This window comes from Mustela lutreola, chromosome 8, assembly GCF_030435805.1.
Source record: "Mustela lutreola isolate mMusLut2 chromosome 8, mMusLut2.pri, whole genome shotgun sequence".
Taxonomy (NCBI): Eukaryota; Metazoa; Chordata; class Mammalia; order Carnivora; family Mustelidae; genus Mustela; species Mustela lutreola.
In genome coordinates, this window is record NC_081297.1 from 109,467,085 (window position 1) to 109,493,585 (window position 26,501).

Sequence of the window (26,501 nt, forward strand, 5' to 3'; positions counted from 1 at the left end):
CTTTTTGGAAGAAATCCAAATGCATATTATAGAAAAAGTCAATGTTTTGGCCTCCATTAAAGTGCTTGCATGAAAGCATAGCTTTTTTAACTCAGATGTACTGAGATTTAATTTACATAGAGTAAAACTTAACCTTTCTTTAGTCTATAGTTCTGAGTTCGACAACTAGAATCTTAGAATCACCCCATGATCAAGACACAGAACAGTCCATCATCCCAAAAAGTTCTTTCACACCCTTTTGTGGTCAGCACTCCTCCCTGGCTACCAGCAAACTCATGACAGGCACAGATAAGCAGAGCAGAGGCTGGCCCCTGGCTACCACTCCTGCCCTCCACACGGAGCTGCCTCTGCCTTGGCCACACCAGCCTGATGGGTTCCTTGTGCTCTCCGTGCTCCCACCCACAAGATCTGCCTCTATCGTCCCTTTCAGCTAGAACACACTTCTCTGTCTTCTGCACCTAGGTTAACCTTACTCATCCTTGAGATCTCAGCATTGACATCTTTTCCTCAAAGAAGCCTTTCCTGAGTAGCTCCAGTCCCTCTACATTGTACTGAGCACAGCGATTTTATATTTGTGTATTCTTTGATTAATGTCTATCTTCCCCTTAAACTTCGAGTTTCGTGAGGGCAGGGACCATGATCTTATGCTTAGCCTATAGTATGATCATAGGTATCTAATAAAGACTAAGTACATGCATAGATACCTTGAAACCAGCAATGTTCTAGGTATTTGCTTTTGATTCTTTAATCAAAAAATCTTTTTTTTTTTGATGTGATGATCTTAAACCATAAATCCTTTGACATTCCTCCCTCCAAAGGGTGAACTCTTAATTCCCTTCCCATTGACTCAGTGACTTACTTCTAATGAATAGAATGCAGCAGAAGTGACAGCATCATAGAAGGTACTGCACCTTCTCCTTGCTACCTCTGGGGTCTCTCAGTCATGGGGCGGGGGTGGGGGGGAAATGCCAGCTGCCATGTCATGCAGACTTGTGAGAGCAGCCTTATGAAAAAGCCCACGGAGTGAGTTACTGAGGCCTTCTGCCAACAGCCACGTCAGTGAGGGAATTGGATCCTTCAGCCCCCGTCAAGCCTCTGGGACTGCAGTCCTGGCACATGTCTTCACTGCACCCTCAAGAAAGACCCTGAGCTGGAACAATCCAGCTAAGTCCCTCCCATATTCCTACCCTGGGAAACTGTGTGATATGTTTGCTGTTTCAGGTTGCGAAGTTGAAACAGTAGCTGAAAGAACTGATAGGGGAAAGAAAGAACAGCAAGTGGAGGTGACCTGTTCAAGATCACACAACCAGTCAATGGCAGGTGCAGGATCCCTGCACAGGTCATGTGGCTCCGAAGGGCATGTTCTGTGTCCCACAGTGCGTTGCCTCCTTAAGATGCTTAGCCTGGCAAATGCAAAATCATCCGGCTGCAAGTATAAAATCTTTGCAAATTGGTTCATGTTACAGTTTTAGGAGGTGCTTTCCGGAATGCCAAAGAAGCTGCTGACTGGAGGAGTTCCTGGAGAATGGTAAGTAAAAAGGCAATTCTAATGAAGAAGTTATACTGGACTGAACTATTTAGTCTCTGCGAAGACAATTTGTTGGAAGAGTAGATTGAGGCAAGTTTGTTAGAAATTTAAAAAGAGATAACTTAAAAGTTGTTTTTCTTTAGCTCATTATTAAAGTATTGTAAACCACTTTCACACAGTATGAATGCATTTTCCTAGAATGCTCATTTTTTATATATCCAATATATTTATGTTTAATATTTCACATATTACACATCTTTAATAGTGTAAATATTTGTAAATATATTTGTAAATAGTGTAAATATTTAGTATATATGTGAAGGAATTACTGAAATTCAGTATTTTTTTTTTAAGATTTTATTCATTTATTTGACAGACATAGAACACAAGTAGGCAGAGAGGCAGGCAGAGAGAGAGAGAGAGAGAGAAGCAGGCTCTGCACTGAGCAGAGAGCCTGATGCCGGGCTCGATCCCAGGACCCTGGGATCATGACCCGAGCCAAAGGCAGAGGCTTTAACCCACTGAGCCACCCAGGCGCCCCTGAAATTCAGTATTTTTAAAAAGATTTTATTTATTTGTCAGAGAGAGAACACGAGCACAAGCAGGGAGACAGCAGGCAGAGGGAGAAGCAGACTCCTGGCTGAGCAGGGAGCCTGATCAGGACTTGATCCCAGGACCCCAGGACCCCAGGATCATGACCTGAGCTGAAGGCAGAAGCTTAACTGACTGAGCCATCCAGGCGTCCCTTAAATACAGTATTTTGCTCAGATTTCCTAGTTAACATTCCAAAGGCTCGTACCTTGCAGTAGGCAAAGATTTCTTAAATAGGACACAAAAGCATGAATCTCAATATATAAGCTTAATTAGCCATTGCAAGCTATTTATCTGCATGGTGCCCAGTGGTATTGCTGTCTATGTTGATTAGACTGAATATCTTCAACCCATCACTCTAGAATGATTGACTCATTTCCCTTTCTCCTCTTATGCCTTTCCTTTTCCCAAATCAATAAAACATTCCTTTCATCTAATTACTCCACTCACCTTTATTGTCTTTCTTTATTAAAGCATTGTCACTAGTTCCCTCCTCACGAGTACTAGACTCTTTAAGCTAATTTATGTTGAGGTCTCCTGGCACTAGAATGCAGGAATATTGCTGGGCCATGGAAAGGCCCACAAGTGTGAACCAGAGAGATGTCTCTCCATCTTTTGTCAGTGATCCCGTCTTCATGTCTGGAGATTTGAGAAGTGCTATTCAGTGGCAAACAACATGGAACACTTTCGTTTTCCCAATAACTTGGCTTTCAAGAATCTCAATTCACTCTGGAGCTGGAAAAAATTTAATTATGCCAAGTAGCAGCTCCTGGGTCTCTGTGGCTAAATTAAGCCCATTCCAGTGCTTGTCTTTAGAGTGGATTATTAAAATCGCAGGCTCCTGTCCAGTTCACAGCCCACCCCCTCAGTGGGAGCTCAGCTGTCTATGACATGGTGCTTGGCCTCTCTTCTCTATTCCTCTTGGGGCCTGCTTCCCGCTGGTGGGATGAGTGGGGAAAGGGTTCAGGCACGTGAGCATGTGAGTGCTGGCACACTGGGGGTGACCATGGGGACGCCGAGCAGGTCCAGTTGTTCCCTGTGGCTACTTTACCTACCACTGGCTACAAAATGCTGGTGTTGTCTGTGGCCGGGATGGGACTTTTGGGGACCCAATAAATAACTTCCCTTCCACTGGGAGGCAAACGTGGGACTTAGGCTGAGGGAGACAGGAACGCCATGGCAACTCCTGATAATGCTTCTGCTGGCTTGCAGGGCTTATGGAGCTAAACAGAGCAGGCAGGTCAATGCTCCATCTCGGCATTGGACAGATGGACCCAGTCATGGCTCCCAACACTGCCACTTTCTCTTACGGCCCTGCAGGGGTGAAGCTGACTATGCTTCCTTTCTCATGGCCAAGAGGGAGAAAGATAGTGCTGAGTGAACATATACAGTTCCTCTACCCCCAATCACCAATTGGGCAAATCCCTCTGCCTTCTGGGATGGGGAGGGTGTGAAACTAGAGACTGAGAGAAGTCTCAACCAAATAGGGCAAAACCAATCAGAATGTACATGTATGAATATGCATGCACATTTTGATTTAATTTTATAAGCAACATAATGAAAGATATGGAAGGATACCTGGTAGGAGGCGTCCGTTTATAATCAAAGAAGTCACATAGTGTCACTTCATTATAGTCTATTGGGGCAGTTTGGGGGGTGGTGGGTGGAATATAATGTGAAAGCAGGAGAAGAGAGTATAGACATAAGCCAAACAGGGAAAAAAAAAATCACCAAGAAACAGTATGTATGGTGTGATCACTCTGTATTTATGTGTGTGTGTGTATGTGTGTATATTTGCCTTAAGAAGTGATACTCAAGGGCACCTGTGTGGCTCAGTGGGTTGGGCCTCTGCCTTTGGCTCGGGTCATGGTCTCGGGGTCCTGGGATCAAGTCCTGCATCAGGCTCTCTCCTTGGCGGGGAGCCTGCTTCCTCCTCTCTCTCTCTCTCTGCCTGCCTCTCTACCTACTTGTGATCTCTGTCATGTAAATAAATAAAGTAAAAAAAAAAAAAAAAGAAGAAGAAGTGATACTCAAAATTCTTCAACCCGTATAGCATGGTTCATACCCCACCAGTTAAAGTAGACACCAAAGAACTGGGGCAGGATCCCTGAAAATTCCCTCACTGAACCAGGCATTCATCTGGAGTGGGGGGTGGCCCGAGGGGTTTGGGGAGAGAGCCTGGGAGATCAGGGTGGTGGGATGGGATTTGGGGTCTGAGGGTGGTAGCACTTGAGATGCTCAAGGCAGTAGCTATTCACTAAACCAAGTCAGAAGCACTTCAATGTTTTGACAACATGTCCAGCTCTATCAAGGCATTCTACTTGAATAACACACTTGTTGACTTACTCATAAGATCAAATTCTTCCTTCCTATGCTATGTTATCTAATTCAACTGGGAACAGGCACTGCTCATATGAAGAAAACCTGAATTCTGGGGGCCAGAGGAGCCACTTCAAAGCTTCACTCAAATGACTGGAAAGTTCAGGCTTGGCTGTTGGCTGGAAACCTCAACAGGGCTGTGGATTAGGGCCTTGATTCTTCTCCATCTGGGCCTCTCTTCAGGCTGCTTGTGCTTCCTTACAGCATGGTGGTTATGTTCCAAGAGAAATCAGGAGGCGTCCGTTTATAATCAAAGAAGTCACATAGTGTCACTTCATTATAGTCTATTGGGGCAGGGTAGTCATAGGGGCTCATCCACTTTTTAGGGGAGGGGACTTATACCCCACCCCTCCAGGGAAGGAGTGTCGAGGTCATACTATAAGAAGAGCATATGGCAAGGAAGACACGGGAGGAAATACAGTATACTACAACACACTTCTGCTGTCTGTGATATCTACGGTCCGTGTTGGCCTGGGTTCCAAATGTCTCTGCTTTTATTCACACTGCTACACATAGGGCACAGATTAGCTAGTATAACTGAAAGATTGGAGGAAGAAGGGAAAAGTTAAAAATGTATAGGCGACCAAAAGAAGAACTAAAGTGAACATTTGTGAAACTGCTACTTAACGATGTGGCCGGCGTTGTGCTAGGCGCCTCTCATAGATCCTTATTACTTTCAAGCTTTCAAGATCTTTATTAATTCACACCACAGCTGTGTGAGGTAGGTACTATCATTACCACTTGGCAGGTAAGGAAATTAAGGCAGACGAGCTATTTACCAACTTGTCCAGCTATACAACCTGTAACTGACAGCAGGATGGCAATACTGGGCTGCTCCACTTCAAGCACTATGTTCTTACTCCCATACTGTGCCTCTAAGCATAGAAAATAAACACATTCTGTACAATGTTGCTATGTAGTTCATTTTGTTTCTTCTTCTACTTATATAAAAGATCTCCTTTTTTACATTTCAAAAGGCTTAGAGTAAAATATGGCAAATAGTAGAGATGTATAAATGGGCTTCTCTTTTCCAAATAACTGACAAAGTCTTCTCAAGGAGCACATTTGATAACTTCCTTTTCAGTCAATTTCCTAGTTATCATTTGTCCACGTAGGAATGTAGAAATTACTAGCTGGGGGATTAGATAAGAAACTCTTACTAATTATCAAGATAATTGTGTTATAAGGTAATGTAAATGTTAAGACATAGAGCAGAATTCAACATGGGAGTTTATTAAGTACAAAATGATGGGTACATTGTGATACAAGTGAAGTCCCAAGAAGCTCTGCATAAATGTACTTTGGGAATATGTATTAATATATTTTTAAAAGATTTATTTATTTATTTAATTCGAGAGAGAGTGAGAGCGTTTGCCCCTGGGGTTGAGAAGGGCAGAGGGCGAGGAAGGAGGAGAGCAGCAGACTCCCCACTGAGCTTGGACCCTGGGTTCCATTTCATGACCCCGAGATCATGACCTGAGCCAAACTCAAGAGACGCTAAACTGACTGAGCCACCCGAGCACCTTTGTGTGTCTTCTATGGAAGACATACTAATATTAAATATACCACAGGACTCCCTGTTTAAAGAAAACACACATTTCTCTTGTGGCAGCAGGGATTTCTCTAGAGTGGGCCACAGATAATGGAATTCATCATAATTAGAATGCCCCAGTCATTAACTAGATGTGTTTAATCTGGGCATAAGGACTCCTGTTGCAATGATCAGGGAGGTTTTCAATGAGATACCTGTTTATAATAAGATCTGGCATAGGTGATGGAGAGGATAAGAATGCCCCTCTTTCACCTGGTGCTAAATTCGAATACCCAGAGTGGTGGTAAATGACAGAGACTGAAAGGATGATACATATTTTACCATAACCTAAACATAAATGCAATTCAACTATAACATAATGTCATCAATTCTTGGGGCTACTGAGAGGCTTTTGACACTGACTCGGAAATTCAATTTCCCACTGAGGCCTGCTCTTTAAAATGAACAAATGATTGCATAGAATAGAAACATGCCAAGTTACCTGGAAGAAACAGAATGGCTTCCAAGCTAGGAGAGCTCTGCAGTAATTTAGTATTTTCAGAAAGCACTGTGTCCACGAGAATTTAGGTAGAACTGAAAACAAATAAAAGTGGCGTCACTGGGGCAAATGTTGGTTGGGTCTATCTGATCATTGCCCAGGAGGAGAAAGCCTTAGTAGTATGGACGTATGGACCATTTTGGACGGTATGGTCCTATTCATTCATTCATTGAACTTTCTCAAGTGCCTCCCTGGCCAGGCATTATCTTACATGCCGGGAATATGGAAGTGAGTAAGTCGAAGTCCTCATGGAGTTCACGTTCCAGTGGGGGAGGCAGTCAATACAAAAAAAATAAGCATATATACTAATAACATGAGGTCTGTGCCTCAAAAAACCTTCAGAAGGTAGGAAGACAGTAAATGAGGGAGATGATGGGAAAGGAATATGGTATTACTTTAGATGGAAAGGTCAAGAAAGGCATATCTAAGGTGACATTAAGATAGAGATATTTGAATGAAGAAAGGAGGTGAGCCATCTGAAGATTATGGAGTTAGATTGTTCTAAGTGAACAGAAAAGCCAGTAGAAAGCTCAGAGGTTGGGGTGAACCTGTGTGTTCAAGGAACAGAACGGCCAGTATGGGGGGTCATTAGTGCCATTTGCCAAAATGTTCTGGTGCTCTCTCCTTTCAGGCACAAGGGTGCATTATCTTGGTTCTTCTGTGGATGGGTAGGACTACACCTAGGTATTTTATCTTATTTTGGACAGTGGGGCATGAGCAAAAATGACGTGCCATTTATGGACAGAGCCAGCACGCTGTCTAGAGCACCTTTTTCTGTCTCTGGCTTGATGATAAGGAATGCTTCAGACAGTGACTGCTCCAGCAACCACAATCTAAGAGGAAGACAACAAGGCAGGCAAGGTCCTTGGCTGACCCTCAAAAGACATAAATGCGAACAAGAAATACATTTTGTATTGTGTTAAGCTTCTTAGATTTGGAGTTGTTACCTCGGTCTGACATCACCTGTCCTGACCAATACCTGTCCTGGTCAATGTAACTGGTGGGGACAAAACTAGAGGGAGGGAGGTAGATGTCATCTAAAGGATAAGCAGTGGACAGATAGCGTAGAGCCTTGTAGATTATGGTACATTTGGGTTTCATTCCGTGTGAAAGAAAAACTCTGGACAGAGTTTTGAGCAGGGGAATGACATGAAGATTTGCATTTGAAAAGAATCATTCCGTCATGTAGGGGAAATCCTTATTAGTGGGAAATACATAGTGAGATTTTTAGGGATATAATGTCCTCAACTCGCTTTCGGTAAATGGTTCAGTGAAAATGTGTGTCTTAGTGTGTGTGGCTTGTGCGCACATGAACAAGGGGTAAGATGGTAGTTGGTAAATCTAGATGAAGGGTAGGTAGGTGTTCATTGTACGCGTTTTCAACTTTTTTTGTAGGTTTAAATTCTTTTAAATAGGGGCCCTTGGGTGGTTGAGTTGGTTGAGTGTCTGACACTTGATTTTGGCTCAGGTCGTGATCTGGGGGTTGTGCAACAGAGCTTCTCGTGGGGCTGAAGTCTGTGTCAGATTCTCCCTCCTCCTTCTCTGCCTCTCCCTAGCTATGCATGCGCACATGCTCTCTCATAAGTAAATCTAAAAAGCTGGGGGGATATCACTCTAGGGAGGTGCCAGATGGGATAGAAACAAAGGCCATAGGAAGGCTGCTGCGGGAAGGAGATGAAGTGATTTGGGCTGGAACAACAATTGTGAGAAATGGGTGGCTCTGAAATCTAATTTCTGTGTGGAGCCAGAGGACTTGCTGATAGACTGGCAATGGGATGTGAAGTAAAGTTTAGAGTCAAGGTGTCTCTTAGGTCTTTGTCCCGAGCATGTGGGAGAGTGGTAGATGCCATTAACTGAGACAGGACAGCAGGGGAGAGCCAGTTATTTTCCAGAGATGGAAAATAGCAATTCTGTTCTGGACAAGTTAAGGGTGAGTCTCCGAGTAGAGACTCGGTTGGCAGTTCAGTGAGTGAGCTGGGGCCACAGAGAAGAGGTTGGCTGGGAGAATAAAATTTGAGATCATCAGCATGTAGTGGTATAGTGAGAAATCACCTCTCTACCACTTCCCTATGTATGCCCTCACCCCCCAAATTACTGCGCCTACCCCTCCTAGTTTGTGTATTCACTTGGGAGTTTAGGTTGCTACCAATTTATTACAAAGCTGCATTGAGTAACTATAATGATGATGTGAGAGATGGTTCTCTCTCACTATAATGTGAGAGATGGCTCTTAAGCTGTAGGTTTTGTTTTTCTTTGCTGGCCCTGATGACAGGAAAGACATATTCTATCCCTTTTGAGAGGGTGTAAACAATCTCTGATAAAAGTTTAGACTCAAACTGCATTCCTCTTCCCTCTCCCTTAGTCTGAAACATGGATACCATGCCACTCTACTTCTGGTATAATATGATTAAATAGCTCCCCTGCTAAAGTTGTTAGGTCTATGCAGTAGTCTAATGCCTGTTGTTGGGAGAATAAAAATAGCTTGTGTTGGCTCAATGAAAAAAACCCAGGAGGGGGGCGCCTGGGTGGCTCAGTGGGTTGAGCCGCTGCCTTCGGCTCAGGTCATGATCTCAGAGTCCTGGGATCGAGTCCCGCATCGGGCTCTCTGCTCAGCGGAGAGCCTGCTTCCCTCTCTCTCTCTGCCTGCCTCTCCATCTACTTGTGATTTCTCTCTGTCAAATAAATAAATAAAATCTTTAAAAAAAAAAAAAACCCAGGAGGTTCATAAAAGTTATGGGGGAAATGTATTTGTGGGAGGTAATCATGTAACCTCAAAACACAGTAATAAAAAACTCAGTTGAGAAGTTAGTGCGCATTTGTCCTTTTTCCCCTTCGAGGGTGTGGTAGATTGTATTTTCCAAAATAGCTGCCTCACTATATCTCTTCCCACGTGCTCTTCTAATAATGGGACATTGACATTCTTCCCACTGAGTGGTGGGGCCTATTTCCCTTTCCTTGAACTTCAGCTGCCCTTTGTGACTGCCTGAACCAACAGAATACAGCGGAAGCTGTCCAGCTAAGGCCAGGCAACTCCCATAACCCTGAGAGGGAATAATACAGTAGGTAAAATCTGTTAAGTATTAAGGTTATTCATTATGCAGCAACAAAAAACAGGAACATGGTTTTGACTTTTAATCATCTTTATATTTTCTTTGTTCTTGATTCTTACATTTGTATTCAGATTTTATAGCAATTTTATCTGTTCTTATTGCAGGTCACTTCAAATCCTTTTGGAAGAGGGCTTATATACAATGTAATCAAATTTTTAAAAGTGTTCTTCTGGGGGCACCTGGGCAGCTCTTGTCGGTTAAGTACCTGTCTATGTCCTGATCTCAAAGAAAAGACTGTGGGGTGCCTGGGTGGCTCAGTTGTTAAGCGTCTGTCTTGGGCTCCACATTGGGCTTCCTGCTCAGCAGGAAGCCTGCTTCTCCCTCTCCCACTCCCCCTGCTTGTGTTCCCTCTCTTGCTGTGTCTCTCTGTCAAATAAATAAATATGGTCCATATATACAATGGAGTATTATGCCTCCATCAGAAAGGATGAATACCCAAATTTTATATCAACATGGACAGGACTAGAAGAGATTATGCTGAGTGAAGTCAGTCAAGCAGAGAGAGTCAAATAACATATGGTTTCACTTACTTGTGGAGCACAAGGAATAACAGGGAGATGGAGAGGAGAAGTGAGATGGGGGAAATTGGAGGGGGAGACGAACCATGAGAAACTGTGGACTCTGAGAAACAAACTGAGGGTTTTGGAGGGGAGAGGAGTGGGGGATGGGTGAGCCTGGTGGTGGATATTATGGAGGGCATGTATTGCATTAATCAATATGGTGCATTAAACAATGAATTTTGGAGCACCGAAAAGAAATAAAATAAAATAAAATGGAAAATAAATAAATAAATAAAATCTTTTTTAAAAGGGAGAGAAAAGATTGCTTTGTGTGGACCTATTCTACCTTGTCTGCTCTTTCTCCCCCAAAACATACCCTTTCCCATGAAACTTTGATGGAAATAATGATGACCTCATCTATGAGGATTAAATGACTAATTTAGTCAGTGAATAGTTCCTCAAGAGACATTTACTGGCTACTACTGTATGCTAGATATTAGACCGGGTACCAAAAATACAAAGACGCAGGCGAGTTTACAAAGGGACTTTTGGGCTCCTGATTACTTACAGTTACAAAATGCGTATCATATGCAAGGTCATGTCTAGGCATGTCTGGAAGTCTTTAAATGCCTTCAGTGATGGAGAAGTATTTAAAATAACAATAACAAAATAAAGCAAAACTATCAAATAATCTGACAGATAATTTAAAAAGTGAATGGAAAAAGTTATACAGCAATTTTACAGTAGGTTCATACATCTATGAGTTTGGTATAAGAAACAGAGCTAATTGGGGCACCTGCATGGCTCAGTCAGTTAAGTGTCTAACTCTTGATCTTGGCTCAGGTCTTGATCTCAGGGTTGTGAGTTTAAGCCCCATATTGGGCTCCATGCTGGGCGGGAAGCCTCCTTAAAAAACAAACCAAAAAACCAGAGCTAACTTATTCTCTGCATAACCACAGAAATGAAATATTATACTAACCTTAAAAAATGAAATTACAGTTAATATAAAAGATTATGAGATACCACAAGATAAGACATTAGTCTTTTTTAAAAAAATATTTTATTTATTCATTGGACAGAGAGAAATCACAAGTACATAGAGAGGCAGGCAGAGAGAGAGGAGGAAGCAGGCTCCCTGCTGAGCAGAGAGCCGGATGCGGGGCTCGATCCGAGGACCCTGGGACCATGACCCGAGCTGAAGGCAGAAGCTTAACCCTCTGAGCCACCCAGGTGCCCCAAGACATTAGTCTTTTTAAGATGTTACAGTTTATTAATACATTCGTAGTCACCACTTCTTAGTTTTACTGTAATTAGAATTTTAAAATCCTTTTTACTGTAACTAGAATTTTAAAATCTTGGCTTGAACCTCAATCCAAGTAGTGTCACATCCATTAACTTTTCAAGATGGGAACCACAGCTACTTGTTTACCACTGTGTCTTCAGCATCTGGCCCATAGCAGGCACTAATTAAGAATTCGTTAAATCTGTGGTGCTCTTGGCTGGTCCAGTGGATTAAGCATGGACTCTTGGTTTCAGCTCAGGTTGATATCTCGGGCTGGTGAGATCCAGCCCAGCAACAAGCCCAAAGCTCAGAGTGGAGTCAGCTTCAGACCCTCTCTCCCCCTCCCTCTGCTCCTCTAGCCTACTCTTTCTCTCAAATAAACAAACAAACAAAAGAACTTGTTGAATTTATGTATTGCAAATATGTATTTAAGAGAACAGATTAAATGTAGTGGTTTTATACAAAAGGCAGGTCTGACTACTTGGTACAAACAGCCATGTTTCGGGTGTTGCAGAGAACTACTAAAAGTAGAACACACTGTCCTGCATGCAGAGTACTACATGCACTTAAAAACCTTTAAAATGAAATATAAATACTGCAAAATTCACAGTTTGAAATGAAGAATTTTTGGCGGGTCGCAGCTGCTCAGGCAGTGGAAGGAGCTGCAGCAGCCAGCCAGCCTGGCTTCGGGAAGGCTCTGGCGCCCCCTTGGCCTGCAACCCGGCCCGCTGCGGCAATGATGCCCAGGAGGAAGGGCAGCTCTACTGACAGTGCAGTGAAGGAGGAGCTCAAAAGGAGGTCAGACAGGTTGTCAGCTAAACCTGCTCCTGCAGAAGTGGAAACAACTTCCAAAAAAAAAAAAAAAAAAAAAAAAAGGAAAGTAGGAAAGGCAGGATCCAAACTTAGGAGACCATGGTATCTGGGAACTGCTACTGCTATGCTACTCCAGGTGTGACTTTTTCCTAATGAAAAGCCATCCCCAGTGACTCCACGGTCTTGTGACCTTTTTAGTGACCAAGATCGTGACTGTGAAAGTCTCAATCAGATGTCATACTTGCCTGAAACATAGAAATTTTCTATTTTCCTAAAATTTTGTAATAGCAGTAACAGATTTTTGTTTTCTGGCCTGGGTTAAAAAAAAAAAAAATGGATATGGTCATCCTGGTTTTTTACGGTAATATAACATGTCACATTTATTGTGTTGCAGAGTTTTAAAGAATTAAGAAGATTGAAAATACTACTAAGTCTAGCTTGCAAAGGAAAACCATTTTTGTGCTGTGTATGTCCCGGTTAGTGCTTGCCCGTTCCTTGTGTACTGTGATTATTCTTGATGATAATCTCAAAGCCACAGCTGAGGCCAAGAGAAAGGCAATGTGTAGGTTTTTGAGGATAAAGTTCTCAAGCTAAGGTGCAGTGAATCCGTGTGCAAGGGTACATACATCAGGACTTGTGTTCTTTGAGAACATAATGATTTAAATGTTGTGTTGTTGGTTTGTTTTGCAACTATGTATAAAGGAGTACATTATATCCTTCTATTATAAGAAACTCTGAATTAACCTTAAACAACACTGGAGTTGTTTCCCTGGAATACATTCAAGATTGCATTGTTCAAATTGAAGATCTTTGGAATGAACTTGCTCTTGAGTGTAATGTTTAAAAACTTGAGTTGGGAAAGCAAAGTATATGTAAATCATTGTAACTTTGGTTTTGGGTGTAATATTGAAACCACCTTCTGCAAAGACGTCACCCTTTTCAGGGGAAATTCACAGTACAATTAATTTTTGTACACTCAAAACCCAAGTGAGACTTTGGTGTTAGACCCCTTTTCTAAAAGTGGAAGCTTAGCACTGCACAATCAATTCTCTACTTAAACGTTGTACAGAGGGGCACCTTGCTGGTTCAATCAGTTAAGTGTCTGCCTTTGGCTCAGGTCATGTTCCTAGGGTCCTGAGACTTGAGACCAGCATCTGGCCCCTTGCTCCATGGGGAGCCTGCTTCTCCCTCTCCCTTTGCCCACCACTCCCTCTGCTTGTGCTCCCTCTCCCTCTGTCAAATAAATCAATAAACTCTTTAAAAAAGCAAAAACAAAAACATACCAAATTAATGTAAAAGTCTCAAACTTTCTTTTCAGGAGAAAGTTCTACTTTTTTAAAAAAAGTATTCAAAGAAGGTATAAGCAGAGTATGTTAACAGTATTTCTCACAACAGAAAGTAAAACAGTAACTCTGTATAAAAAGTTAAGTAAACCAGGAATTTTTCACAAAGGCCAAAAAAATAGCCGATTTTGTTGCATAATGATGGAATAATAATAATAATATTATTACCCATCTTTGATTGAGTTGGTTTTTTTTTTTTTTTTTTAGTAAACCAATTCACTAGAGTACTAAAGAAAGAAAGAAAGAAAGAAAAAAGGAAGGAAGGAAGGAAGGAAGGACAGACTTTCAAACTATTTATTACTCTTGAACTCTGGCTACGCACCAAATACAAGAAAAGCCAGCACATACATCAACTATTTTTACAAGCTCTTAGGGAACAGGAAAAAATGACAGAATGCATTTTACAACCTTTCTGAAACTAACTTTTAACTACAGAAATGAAAATAAATTTATAGTGCACAAAGTCATATTGCTTGTTACATATTCAGTGATGTATGGACAGTGAAAAAATATATCCAGGCTTTCCCACATAAAATGGATATAAATAAGGGGATATTTAAAAGTAAAGACTAATTTATATGCTTGAAGAAAAAAAAATCAAGACTTTATTCACTGCTTTAGAAATTATGAGTAGAGAAAATAAATTATTCTGAATGAAGCAAATACTGAATTTTGTATTTTAAACCTTTAATATAGGATGACACCTGAAGACTCCATCCAAATCTCAGATTAAATGATTCTATGAACAAAATAAATATGGAAAGGTGAGGACAGATGAAGAGAGTGGAAGAAAATACAGAAAAGCAAAAAGGTGCTATAAGGAAACACCCTCCCATATATACACGAACTAACACAGAGCTGAGAGAGGCACCTGTAAGAGGAAGAAAGACACACTTAGTCAGATCTTGGCTTCCCCGTGTGGAAAGCTTCCTCCTTGAAATTGTTCCATAATATTTTCTAGTATTTATGTCTGAATGTCTGCCAGCCTCCTAGTGTACTTATTCTAAAGGCTTTTTTAAGTTTTGATGTTTTCCTAACTAGACTGAATTGATTTGAGAATCAGTTGTCACATCCTTCTTTATTGCTTGAGTTGAATTAAAATTTTGGTTAATAAGAAACTTCCAATTTTATACTTCCTCATCTGAATCTTGGTCATACATTTCCCGAGGCTGTCTCCTAATATTGATTACTAAATCAATGGTTAAAATTTTTGTTAAACACTGAAGAACTGAAGTTAGTAATTGGTATTTACCAGCTACTGATTCCAAACCTGTCTGACTGCTCACAATGGGTTGACTGGTTTGCAGTGCATGGAGAGTTCTTATATATATTTGTGGAAAGCTGTACTTTCCCTTCTTAGACTTATACAGGACTTGGGGAATGCCTAAAAGAGCATTAGCTATTATCATGCTAACCACAGATTCTTCTGACTGCTGACATTTTCTGGTATAGTTGAGAAGATAGTAATGTAATAGAATCTCAAAATTACCACCCACTGGCAAAACACAACCTGCTGGTAGAGTGGAGCAGCAGTAACTCTGGGAAGTACACATCTCCAGTGACTTCTCTCTCACTGGCAACATGTTTCCCTTTCCAGCAATTTTTGTGACTTGTAAATTTTCAGAGGAAATTTCTATTCCAGTGTTTTCTGCTGTTGAATTAGCAGAATTACTCTCAATAAATGGTTCATTGTCATCAATTGTCCTGGTTTTAGTTGGAGCTAAACATCTCAGTGTTTCATTTGTCTGGTATGTATCTGTTGGTGTCACTTTTGGTGTGGAACATGGAATACAGGTTTCTAATTCTACACTCGGAACTACCAAATTTGAATATACTTTTAAATATGTTTGAGTTTTTGCCAGATTACCCTTGTTCTTTACAACTGTGCCCTGATATGGCCTCTGTATTAAGCCATTAACAATTTCTGGCAATGGATTACTTTCTCTGCTATCCTTATAAGTAAGAGGACTTGATGTATGGTTTTGATCACTGGTTTGTATCATGTAACTTAGATCAAGATCTTTAAACAGCTGTCGAAGCATTTTAAATGCTCCATGTAAAGCACCTTCATGTTGTTCGACAAGACCCTGCACTGGTCCACAGAGAACTATACAGTGTGGTACAAATGAACATGTGCTAATCAAACCAAGATGAACATACCTTTTGGATCTCAAGGTAAGGGGCTTACAAAATTTCACTGAAGCCGTGTTACAGATTTCATACTGTGAAGAAGCCTGTGGTAATATAAAGGGAGAAAGACCCATGACCCTTTGGATAAGAGAAACTTCTTCTGGTGATAAACACTCTACCACTGATATGCCATTCAGTCCTGCATAATAAGTAACTAAGTCCGGTTGTTTCACAGTAGACAGGAGCAATTTTACATTTTGACTCTGTAAATGTTTCACTATTGCTTTTGTCTTTTCCATAATCCAAAACTGAGAGGTCTGAAACTGTGCTTCTGAATTTAGAATAAACTCTGATGCAGAAGCTGAAAAAAGAGGCTGAATGGTTTCTGTTACTATTACTATTCTTATGTCACCATCTGCTGGACAGTATACAGAAAAGTCTCTGTGAAGCACAAGCCCAGCTATGATCCTGGAGTCTGAGACAGGAAGGCCAGTGACGCCAACATTCAACTCTACAAAATAGTCATCCACTAAGTCAAATACTTCTTCAAACCCACTTTCACAAGCCATACACTTGAAAAAGTAGTTACACATCAACTGTGAAATAAAGTAGTGATTATTTCTCCCCACTCTTCCACAAAAGTATGCTTCTAGGAGCAGCTCTAAAGAGCTCCTACACAATGTTCTCTCTTCAGTGGATGAAGAAAAGATGGTCAGAAAGTGTTTACTTAAGTAGTGGTCCATAATATAATCTAATATTTGTGTCTGAAACGTCAGAAGAGCTTGAGAAATAAATTTCCACTGACAACAATTTTTCCAATGCCTTCTATGGGTTTGAATATTTTTGGAAATCAAAGAATCCTGTTCTTTGTCTATGACTGTATGAAGTCCTTTGAGTAAATGACAAAGAAGGATAATAAATGTCTTAGCACCATCTCCTGTTCTTCTTAGATGACTGGAAACACAGGCCACCACCATCCTGTACAGAAAAAGAAAGAAAGCAACTCAGATTTTCAGAGGGCTGCCTTCACACATGTAAACCAAGTTTAAACCATGGTTTCACAACCAAGGTCGTAAGACTTTAATGACTGATGTTTTTAGTTTTACTTTTTACGAAGTTTTACTTTGTTCTATTTTAAGATTCTGGCGTTGGGTGGAGCGAGGAGGGAAATATATGTTCTTGGGTGTTTGGTAAGATTTGATTCCCAAAAGAACGTTCCAAGGGACAACGCTCGAACCCTAAGCATACACTGGTTTCGCCCAAGGTGTCTCCCCAGGAGCACAGGCTAACGGTACAGGGAGATGGCCTAAGGAGCTCCGCTCTGGCTAGAAGAGTAGGACAAGAGCACCTGGCTAGGGGACGCTGTTACGAGCTGGAAATGTGCGACGCGGGTACCTGGCTATGGGATGCTCTAAGTGTAGCGCCTCCAGGAGGCAGCCTCCACTCCGGCTGATCAGCACCTCGCCGGTGGGCTTCGTACACAGAACCTGCCGCCCCTCCGGCCCCAAGCAGCGGCTCAAGATGGTCTCCAGCACTTCCGTCACCTGCAACGCCGCCTTCGCAGAACCGAGGGCAGCCATGGTGCATAAAGTTGGAAGAGCTTGCGGCGGAGAACCTGCACCACCAGGGAGGAGACAGGCGGCACCGCCGGAAACGGAAGGGGCGGGGAGGAGGGCTAGCGCCGGGGCTGCTGGGCTTACTCCCCTACCGCCCACGGGTCGAGTATCCGGCAGTTCGGCCAACGGTCCGGTTAGTCCGCGAAGCTGGAGAAGTGGTCAGGGCTTCTCAGGAGCTGTACCTGCACTGGAAACTGCCAGCCCTTCCCCTGCTCCCTGGGTGAATTTATTCGCAGCAGTGGCTTCCAGTGCCACCAAACCTGTCTCCCAGGAAACGCCCTTCCTTCCCGGAAGTCCGCACGCTAGGGGAGCCGATGTGGAGGAGGGAATGGGTAGCCCCGGTGCAACGGGTTCGTGCCCCACCCCTGACAAAATCTCCGCGTTGGACTCAGGAGTATTCTGTCCACAGTATCACCAGTACTTGCTCTCCTAACCATCACAAAAACAGTGTCTAGATGCAGGACAGCGGCAGGCTTTCCGCTTTCTGCCGAGAACCTTGCCACATTTCCTGGGCGCGGATTTTTGAAAACCCCAGCCACCACACTTTTTCTTTAGCAGAGGACACAGATGTGAAAACAGCTACATGGGCGATCACTAGTATGCTTTAAAAACATAGTGGCCTGAGATTGTTGGATACAACTGCATAAGAAAACAGAACACACTTTCATATATTGAAACGCATTTTTTCTCTTTCAAGGATGAAATGGTTAACCGTACTGGTTTAGGATTTAGACTTCGGTTTGCTCTGACATTTATCTGTGACATTCAGTAAGTAAACTTTTTTGCCTCCACTTTTCTTAAAAAATGGAGATAATAGACACATAAAGGGAAAACTCTCACAAGGTTTTGCAGAGTGATGATGTTTGCAAAGGTTTTTTTTTTTTTTTTTTTTTTTTGTACAATACCTGGCATATATACCAAGCACTCAACAGCCAACTATTTATAGCCCCCCCCCCCATTACTGTGATATTCACTAATGTATGGACCCACTCTACAAGAAAAGGATTCTTTTATAAAGTGCAGAAAAGCCAATTAGGAAGATAGGTAATACGGGACACCTATGACAGTGCAGTCAATATTAGACAATTAACCATCTTGCAGATTTTTTCATTGAGGTTAAACAATGAGGGGCTGTTCTCCTTACCTCTTATTCCTACGCAAAGGACAGGGGAAACCTGTAAGCCCTCCTCCTCGCCCCCACCTCCAATTAATAAGACAGAACCAAGTGATTATCAGCCAGAAGCAAAATAGATCCTGAGGAGAGAGCAAGAATGGAAGAGGAGGAGGATGGAGGAAAAGAGTAGAAAACCAGACTGGAATGATTTGGAACTCACCTGATGTTGACTCAGTATGGAATAAATGATTTGAGGAGAAAATCTTTTTATATAGGTTTTGTGTATAAATACTTGTTTAATAGTAAGTTTTTCCCTGGTTCCACCCATCACAAAACAATAGTGGATATAGCTATAGTATGTAGATTGGAACAGTGGATTACTCCAAACTTTTAAAAGGAAAGTGCTACCAGCAGGGTTCTATTTAAGTGTACAGTGGAAGAAGAATGGACCTTGAAGTCAGACATGGATTTAAACTTGTGCTTGCCATCACTCTACGTAGCTCCTGGAATCATTTAACTTCTCTGAGTCTCAGATTCTTTATTTATAAAGTTGGGTTAACTTCCACTTACCTTAAGGTTATGATGAGCATTTAAGAAGAATGAACATAAAGCACCAAGGAAAGCATACACAAGGGATTCTAACTATTAAATCCTTCCTAGCCCTTCACCATCCTTCACAAAAATTCCTACAAAAAGGATTTTTTTAAATTTAAAAACTAGGATGAGGGAAGTCATCATATATTATATTCAAAGTCATGTGACCACAGTTAGCTCTTTTTAAGAATTTTATTCAGAATGCCTACATGTAGAAGTTAGCATAATTTTACAGATTAGAAAAATTCAATTGTCTCTGCAAACATTTATAATAGGTTAATAGGAATAACAGATTAGAAATGTGATACATTACAAAACAGTTGCCTATGACTATCTGTACATCTACTATGCACCTTAGGGAAAGGATTTGACAGTGTGCTGTACTTACACTGCAGATAACATACTTTTATTCTATTATACAAAACTGACCAGTGGTAGTGTTTGAATTTATAAATGGCCATTCAACAGTATATTTAGCTTAGATGTATATTTAGCATGCTAAAAAGTGAAAAAATTTTCAACTTAAGTTCTGTGGCTCATCAGTTCAAATGTTTCATGGCATTTTTAAAATAATTTCAATATTATAATACTAAAATAATTTTACATGATAAATGCAAAAAGATAATATTTTCTAAACATTTTAGAAAGTATATTCACATTCATTTTGTCATGGGTTTCTTGTGGCTCTTCGAAATATGTTAATCATATGAAGGAGACACTGGTCTTATACAATTTTAACAGTCCATCTTTGTTTTCTGTAACAAAACAAACAGTATGTTAAAGAGTAACAAAAAGTAACTTATACTAAATTCACACACTGTATGTAAACAAAATGAAACCAAATTACATAATAGTGGCAGATTACACATTTTAAAGAATTTCTTTATCCATGTAGTCAAATGAGATAGAAGTTGAAATGTAAATTTACTGATTTGTATGGTGTTACCCCTTATTGTTTTAAATTGGAAAATTTGGTATAAATGCTAATATTAGTATTTTATTTCTGTACATTTAACATAATTCAAAATAATCTACAGCATCATGTGTGGCTCATCAATATTGCCATCATCACTGTATATCAACCCCAAAAAACCCCCAAATATATTCATTACTCATTAGAAATGCTAAACACTGGAAAAAAGGGAATTTTATACATTTATTTTCTTAAATATTTGACTAAGATATTCTTCAAAAAGTTAAAACTGCCTTCTACAGAATTTTATGTGTATATGGCACAAGTTGACACCCAAAACAGTGTGAATTCCATCAAAAAGGCACTGTTTACAATACTCAGAATACTCTGACACGTCTACTTCAATGATATCTGAGAGTGAATATATTTGAAATAGTTAAATAGACAAACCCTTATAAAAGTACAGCATTACTGTTTATATATACTAGAGCTATATAAAAGGAAATAAAATGACACAGAGAAATGACCCTTTATGACAAGTAAGCCTATAAACACTTTGAATTATACTGGAGAGTTCTGTAACACAAAAATAACAAAAAGTATTTTGTTAAAGGCACAAAAGCGTGAATACTAAATGAGTGTTGTATTTTACAAGGCCAACTTTCTCAATGGAATGGTGACAAAGACTACACTGTACCTTTACAAGTGATACAAAAAAGTACTAACATGAAATACAAATAAAATATCTATTGCTGAAAATTACTTGTTTTACATGCCCTATTTACTGTCTATTCCTGGGCCAGCTACACCTCACTAAGTGGTAGGTAATTGAAGGCATAGTACATTTAATAACCAAAACAAATGCAAATGTCAATAATTATTACTATCTAAAATTTCCTGTGAAAAAATAAAATTTTTGATCAAATGAAAAAAAGTGGTCATAAGATCTTAAATCCTAGAAATTGTCATAAGATTCTCAGAAAACTGGGAACTGTAATCACAATTTTTATGAATCCATGTTTAAAGGAATATTAATTTCAGGTAGAGAACATTCAAAGTCAATTACATATATGGCTACATACAAAGTTAATTATGTGTTTTAAAGGATTCACATACTAAGCCTAGTATAAGCACTGATCTAAAACTAAGCCACCAATTCCTGAGTTTCGTGTTCAGTTCACAGAAAGGAACTCATACAACTAAAAGCATAAGAAGACCATTCGATTAGATATATGCTTTCAGTGTATAAGAAACAGTCATGAGTAACCCTGTTCTTTTTCATGAAATAGTTTTTGACTCGAGTAAAGAACCCAAAACATTGCCTTAGAAAAAGAAAATAATTACCTTTCCAGTCCTAGAAGATACTTATACAAATAAAACACTATTTAGATCACATGAAAATAATACACAAGTGGGTAAGATTAAAATCCCAAAGTGGGGTTATCAACAAAAAATTTAAAATAAGTTTTCAGGGTTTAATGATGAAATGATTTTTGTGATCAGCCAATCAACTTATATATGATATAAATACTAATTTAAACAATAAAAAGGATCAAATTGTACAATATTTACAAAATACCATCTATCAATGAAAAGGCAGTTGAGCATACAACATTGGTAACAGAAAGTAAGGACAAAAATTATATTGACAAGTATGAAATACCAAGAGATCCAACCTGTTCTCTGTAGTCGTATTATACCTACACCAGGTGTAGGTATATCTTATTTATATTTCAGTCAATTAAAAAAATGTTTTTGCATGTACATATGGAATACAGCATTATTTTGCCAATACTACATGGGAAATGGCTCTTTTTAAAACCTAAGGCTACTTAAGATAGCTATATTAGGGGGAAAAAAAGCAGGCTCTTTTTCATTACTTTCCATTTTTGCAATTTAGCAATCATTCCTTGATTTTATATTTATCATGGCATAAACATGCTAGTGTCTCACATCTCTTCTTAATCAAAGGCAAATGTAGCCAGAAGTTATTATTTTATTTTTATTAATAGCCATTTTGAAATCTATACTTTCAGGATTCTGAGACCTATCTTAGGAAAACATGTTCATAAGCTTAACTACATTTGCAAAAATTGCTTCTGAGGAATGTAAATATTTATGAAAAAAGTAAAAATATTACCCCCCAAATTAGGAAAATGTTTGCCTGAGCCTGAAAAAAATAAATCTTCAATAATTGTGGTTTTATCACAGAATGAAGCTGCTCAGAGGAAGAGAATAAGGAATTAAACTTCAGAACTTGATGCTCTTCTTAAATGCTCAACTTATTGCACACTTTAAGGAAACCAATTTTAATGTACATGTAAATGCTACCACACAAAGTGTCCTTTCTTATCGCCTTACTACCTTTCTCTTTTTTGGCTTTTGAAATAAAATATTGGCTATAATTTTTTCTATTCTATTTGTTCACTGAACACACTAGGATCTAAATGAAAGCTAAAATACGTGTTTCATACTGAAAGAAACATAAATTATCAAAATTTCATATGCCCTATAAACATCTCCAGAATTTGGCATATGCTATTGGACCAATGGTGTTACAAAAAACAAAAATAAGAAAAAAGAACAGCAATAAATTTTGACCAAACTTTTTTAAGCAAGTGCTTAAGGTGGTATTGTATAGATGTAAGATATAATGAACAGATCCAAATAGCTGCATACCAATTTTTTATATTGATATACACACACATACATTTACACTTTTATCTATAAATATTAAATTCTAAGGGTTAAAAAAAATCCTGTGTAAACTTTTAAAAAAGCAATTCGCCATCTTGTCTCTCTCAGTACATCAATTTTGACTACACTTTGTTCTTGCTATTTCTAAGAAGACAACGGATCTGGGTGCTTTGGAAATTATTATTTTTTTTTAATAGGACCGTGTTTTGAACTACTGATGTCTATGACGCCATCATTTCCCATTCTGTAATTCCTTACAGATAAAAGTCTTGTGTCTGTTTTATGAAGAAAATAGATTGCTATATATATCTCATAAGAATGTTAATGCTATATCTCAGAACATACTATAGAATACAAAGACTACTGTCAGATATATGTAAGACACAATTGTGTATACATGTGGATTTATCATACTCACATGTAAACACATTGTCACAAAAGCTAGAAATGTTCTGGCACTTAACACATAGCTCACTTTAATAGCCAATAGTTCTTATTTCAGGTTAAGGATAAAATGTATGAAAGGTCAACACCTCTACATTTATCTCTAAGATTTTTGTTTTAGAAATATTGTGACATTTTAATAAAGACCAAAGCAACTTGAACATTTGGTCCCAGGCCAAATCTGATCATTCCAGGTCACTGATTCAACTGTAAGGAACTTCTACTTGAACATGAAGTTTATTATAACTTGAAGCAAAATCAGGAGGAAAATGATGAAGTAGTCTTTTTGTTGCAGAAAATAATCCGTGGCAGGTGTGCTTGAAACTAAATGATTTCGAAGAGCCATAATATTTCTACAAAAATAAGAAAAAATAAATTTTATAATTACATGTCAAAAATGTTAGCAGAGAACTCACAACTTGATATATGAGTCTTATTAGTAAAGTCTTAGTTAACCAAACACTTAATTACATTATCTAAAGTACCTAGTACAATCAATTACGACTACCTAAACAGGAAGCTGATTATTCTACATGAAGCCATTTTTAGGTCTTGTCTAAATCTACATTCCATGTTTTACCAAAAATATTATTCAATGATGTTCATCAAATATAATGTTAAAACTTGATGATATAAAAATCTATCATCTTTCTCTCAGTGTTTTTAAAACAAAAATTATACCTTTTAAGTTGGCCCATTAAGGTTCTTTTACCTTTACTTTAGGGAAGATAGAAATAGAGTTGGAGAAAAATGTTAAATTCTCCAGGAAAAAATAATACAATAGACTTCATCTTGATGACACCAAGATGCAGAAGACAAGCCCCCTTCTGTAAAAGTGCTCATGGTCTAGTGGGGGCAGTGGGGGCAAGGTCAGCAGACACACACAGTAACAACTCTGTAGTCTAGTAAATGCTCAAAAGCATTATGTATGGAGGACTGTACAAGAAAAGTGGAGAGATTACTAACTACAGGGCATGGTGAGTAATGAGAAATGTTAGTAAATCTAATTAGATTTATAAATGAATGAACCTACTTGTTCATTTGCTTCCTTTCTTTCTCTATACTGGTAAAACACATTAATAGAAGAAATTGGGGTGAGAGTGGGGTGGGGTGTCTTCACTAACCAGTTTTTCTGTGTTTTTAGCCAAAAGCATTTAGTATAGCATGAGGATGGCATAAGCTCATTTCATGACTAAGTTAACATTTTGTTAGCATATGAAGTGCCTATGTAGCATCTTTCAAGTTAGGAATGTCAAGAAGTCTATTGCAGAAAACTTTGTTAGTTGACTTTCTCAGAAACCAGCCCACTTTCACACCTAACCCAGCTATATTTCTAGTATGCTACAGGGGTAAAATTCTTTTTTTTTTTTTTTTGAGATTTTATTTATTTATTTGACAGACAGAGATCACAAGTAGGCAGAGAGGCAGGCAGAGAGAGAGAGGAAGGGAAGCAGGCTCCCTGCTAAGCAGAGAGCCCAATATGGGGCTCGATCCCAGTACCCTGAGACCATGACCTGAGCCGAAGGCAAAGGCTTAACCCACTGAGCTACCCAGGTGCCCCTACAACAGTAAGATTCTAATTCTGCCCTCACAGGTGAGAAAAAACCACCACTTTCTCCCCATATTTTAGTGGTGAAGGAATTTCATAAGCGTTAGTAATCAGGCAATAGAAGCCAAGGTTCTATTTTGGCCCAATAATGTTATAAAACTGTAAAGTTTACATATAATTTCCTACATAACAGGATTCTTAACTATTCCTCTAGACTTAAATGAACAGCCACTGTCCATATAATTACCTTTTAATTTCTTCCTGTGTTTGTTTTATAGATTCGATGGAATTTTGAATGTCTCCCAGTTCTATCCCTTTCTTTCTTCTTGTATTTGGTTTTACTGACTGAGCTGAAAAGACATTTGGAATGAAACTGGTGAAAATAGCGACCACATTTAATTATAAACAATTTATATTTCAGCTTAATGATTCTTGTACAGTAAAATTTTCCTAGGCATTACTTTTATGACTTAGAGAGTAACGTACTAATACTCTGCATTTTTAAAGTTTCAATCATATCACTTCAAAACTAGAAAACTACAAATATGTTTAAAGTAACCAGAAATTAGTTACATTTTAGATGGCATCAGTTTTTTAAAACTCATTAAAATAGACAAGAATTCATTAAAAACATATGTATACCTTTTCTATACATTTTTATTGTCAACCAGTACACTGTATTTTTTCCCTCATCAAACCTTATATCCATTCCTTCCTTTCTGTTTTTGTTCAGATCTTAACCTCTCTCCACGTCTCAGCTTTCTCTTTTGTAAAATAGGAATAACAATAAAGCCACGCAAAGTCACATGGTGATAGTACAGTGTATTATATCTAGCTTGGCACATATTAAGTAAGTACTCAGTGAATGTCAGCTGATAAATTACAGGTAAATAGTGGAGTGAGTAAGAGAGTGAATCAGGGAACCAAAATATCTGTTATATATTACATATACATACTGCTTATGGGATATGTGACCCTGAGCAGGTAAATCTGTGTCTCAATTTCCTTTTCTATAAAATGGGAACAAAACAGCATAACCATTACTGCCCCCTCTAGCACACCAGTACCCTGTGACTCATATTTTTAAACTTTTATTGTTTTTTTTTTTTTTTACACTGGAAATCTTACCCCCCCACATACACCCCTTAAGCCTAGATTGCTATAATCCATTAGAAGTCCTAATAATTCATCAGGGTTCCTCTAAGAACTTTCCTCAAACTGAATTCAGCTCCCTCTCCCTTAAACTGTTATTTGTTGTCTACTAACTTCCTGGCATTCATCATTTATTCACTTCTAGTGTAATCTCTGTAAAAATAAGCTACCCAGCTTAGTGTGAGCTTAGTAGAGAACTACAGCTTTATTTTCTCAGATATTACCCGAATCCTTTCTTGATTATATCTCAGTGTAATTCAAGACATTTTACACATTATCTGACTTGAACAAGAATGGCATACTATTTAATTTAGTCCATAGTTTTGATATAGTTATATTTTTACTTGTCTGTAACTTCTAAACACTACAAGAATTTATTCTAAAAATGGAAAACTTTTTTTGAAGCATGGAAATGAGTTCAAAGCTCAAAAATTGCTTCCTGCATTGAATCTAGGAAACCATCAACAATTTTTCAGAAGCTAACAAGACAGAAGAATTAGTACTACAGTGTGGTTCTTGATTTTCATGTTCTCTCTTGCCTTTCCCTTGTGACCTGGTCTTGAAATTTATTTATAACCTAAAATAGCTTTTTTTGCAAACCACCTCTGTCTCCAAACTCCTACATTAACTTGATTTAAATACGATAAATACTTTTC

General features: G+C 39.0%; 2 protein-coding genes across 13 annotated transcripts in view; both read right to left on the bottom strand.

Annotated features, from left to right (window-relative positions):
• Positions 1–13,916: 13,916 nt before the first annotated feature.
• Positions 13,917–17,651, bottom strand: BBS10 (Bardet-Biedl syndrome 10). 3 transcript variants are annotated; one of them, XM_059186391.1, is made up of 2 exons: positions 17,565–17,651; positions 13,917–16,744 (listed from the first exon to the last, which is right to left on the bottom strand). In XM_059186391.1, the coding sequence occupies exon 2, from the start codon at positions 16,741–16,743 to the stop codon at positions 14,764–14,766; it is 1,980 nt and encodes a 659-aa protein (XP_059042374.1). In that variant the 5' UTR covers position 16,744; positions 17,565–17,651; the 3' UTR covers positions 13,917–14,763. The 3 variants fall into 3 exon arrangements, with proteins under 3 accessions (XP_059042374.1, XP_059042373.1, XP_059042372.1); XM_059186390.1 differs by lacking the exon at positions 17,565–17,651 and adding an exon at positions 17,311–17,491; XM_059186389.1 differs by lacking the exon at positions 17,565–17,651 and adding an exon at positions 17,162–17,448.
• A 1,617-nt stretch (positions 17,652–19,268) lies between these two features.
• The window catches only part of OSBPL8 (oxysterol binding protein like 8), a 157,793-nt gene continuing 150,560 nt past the window's right edge, over positions 19,269–26,501 (bottom strand). For all 10 annotated transcript variants that reach the window (XM_059186380.1, XM_059186384.1, XM_059186383.1 and 7 more), the window contains 2 exons: positions 24,941–25,043; positions 19,269–23,497 (listed from right to left, as the gene is read on the bottom strand). In XM_059186380.1, the coding sequence (XP_059042363.1) occupies positions 23,365–23,497; positions 24,941–25,043 (236 nt within the window). In that variant the 3' untranslated portion in view covers positions 19,269–23,364. The remainder of the gene's footprint in view (positions 23,498–24,940; positions 25,044–26,501) is intronic.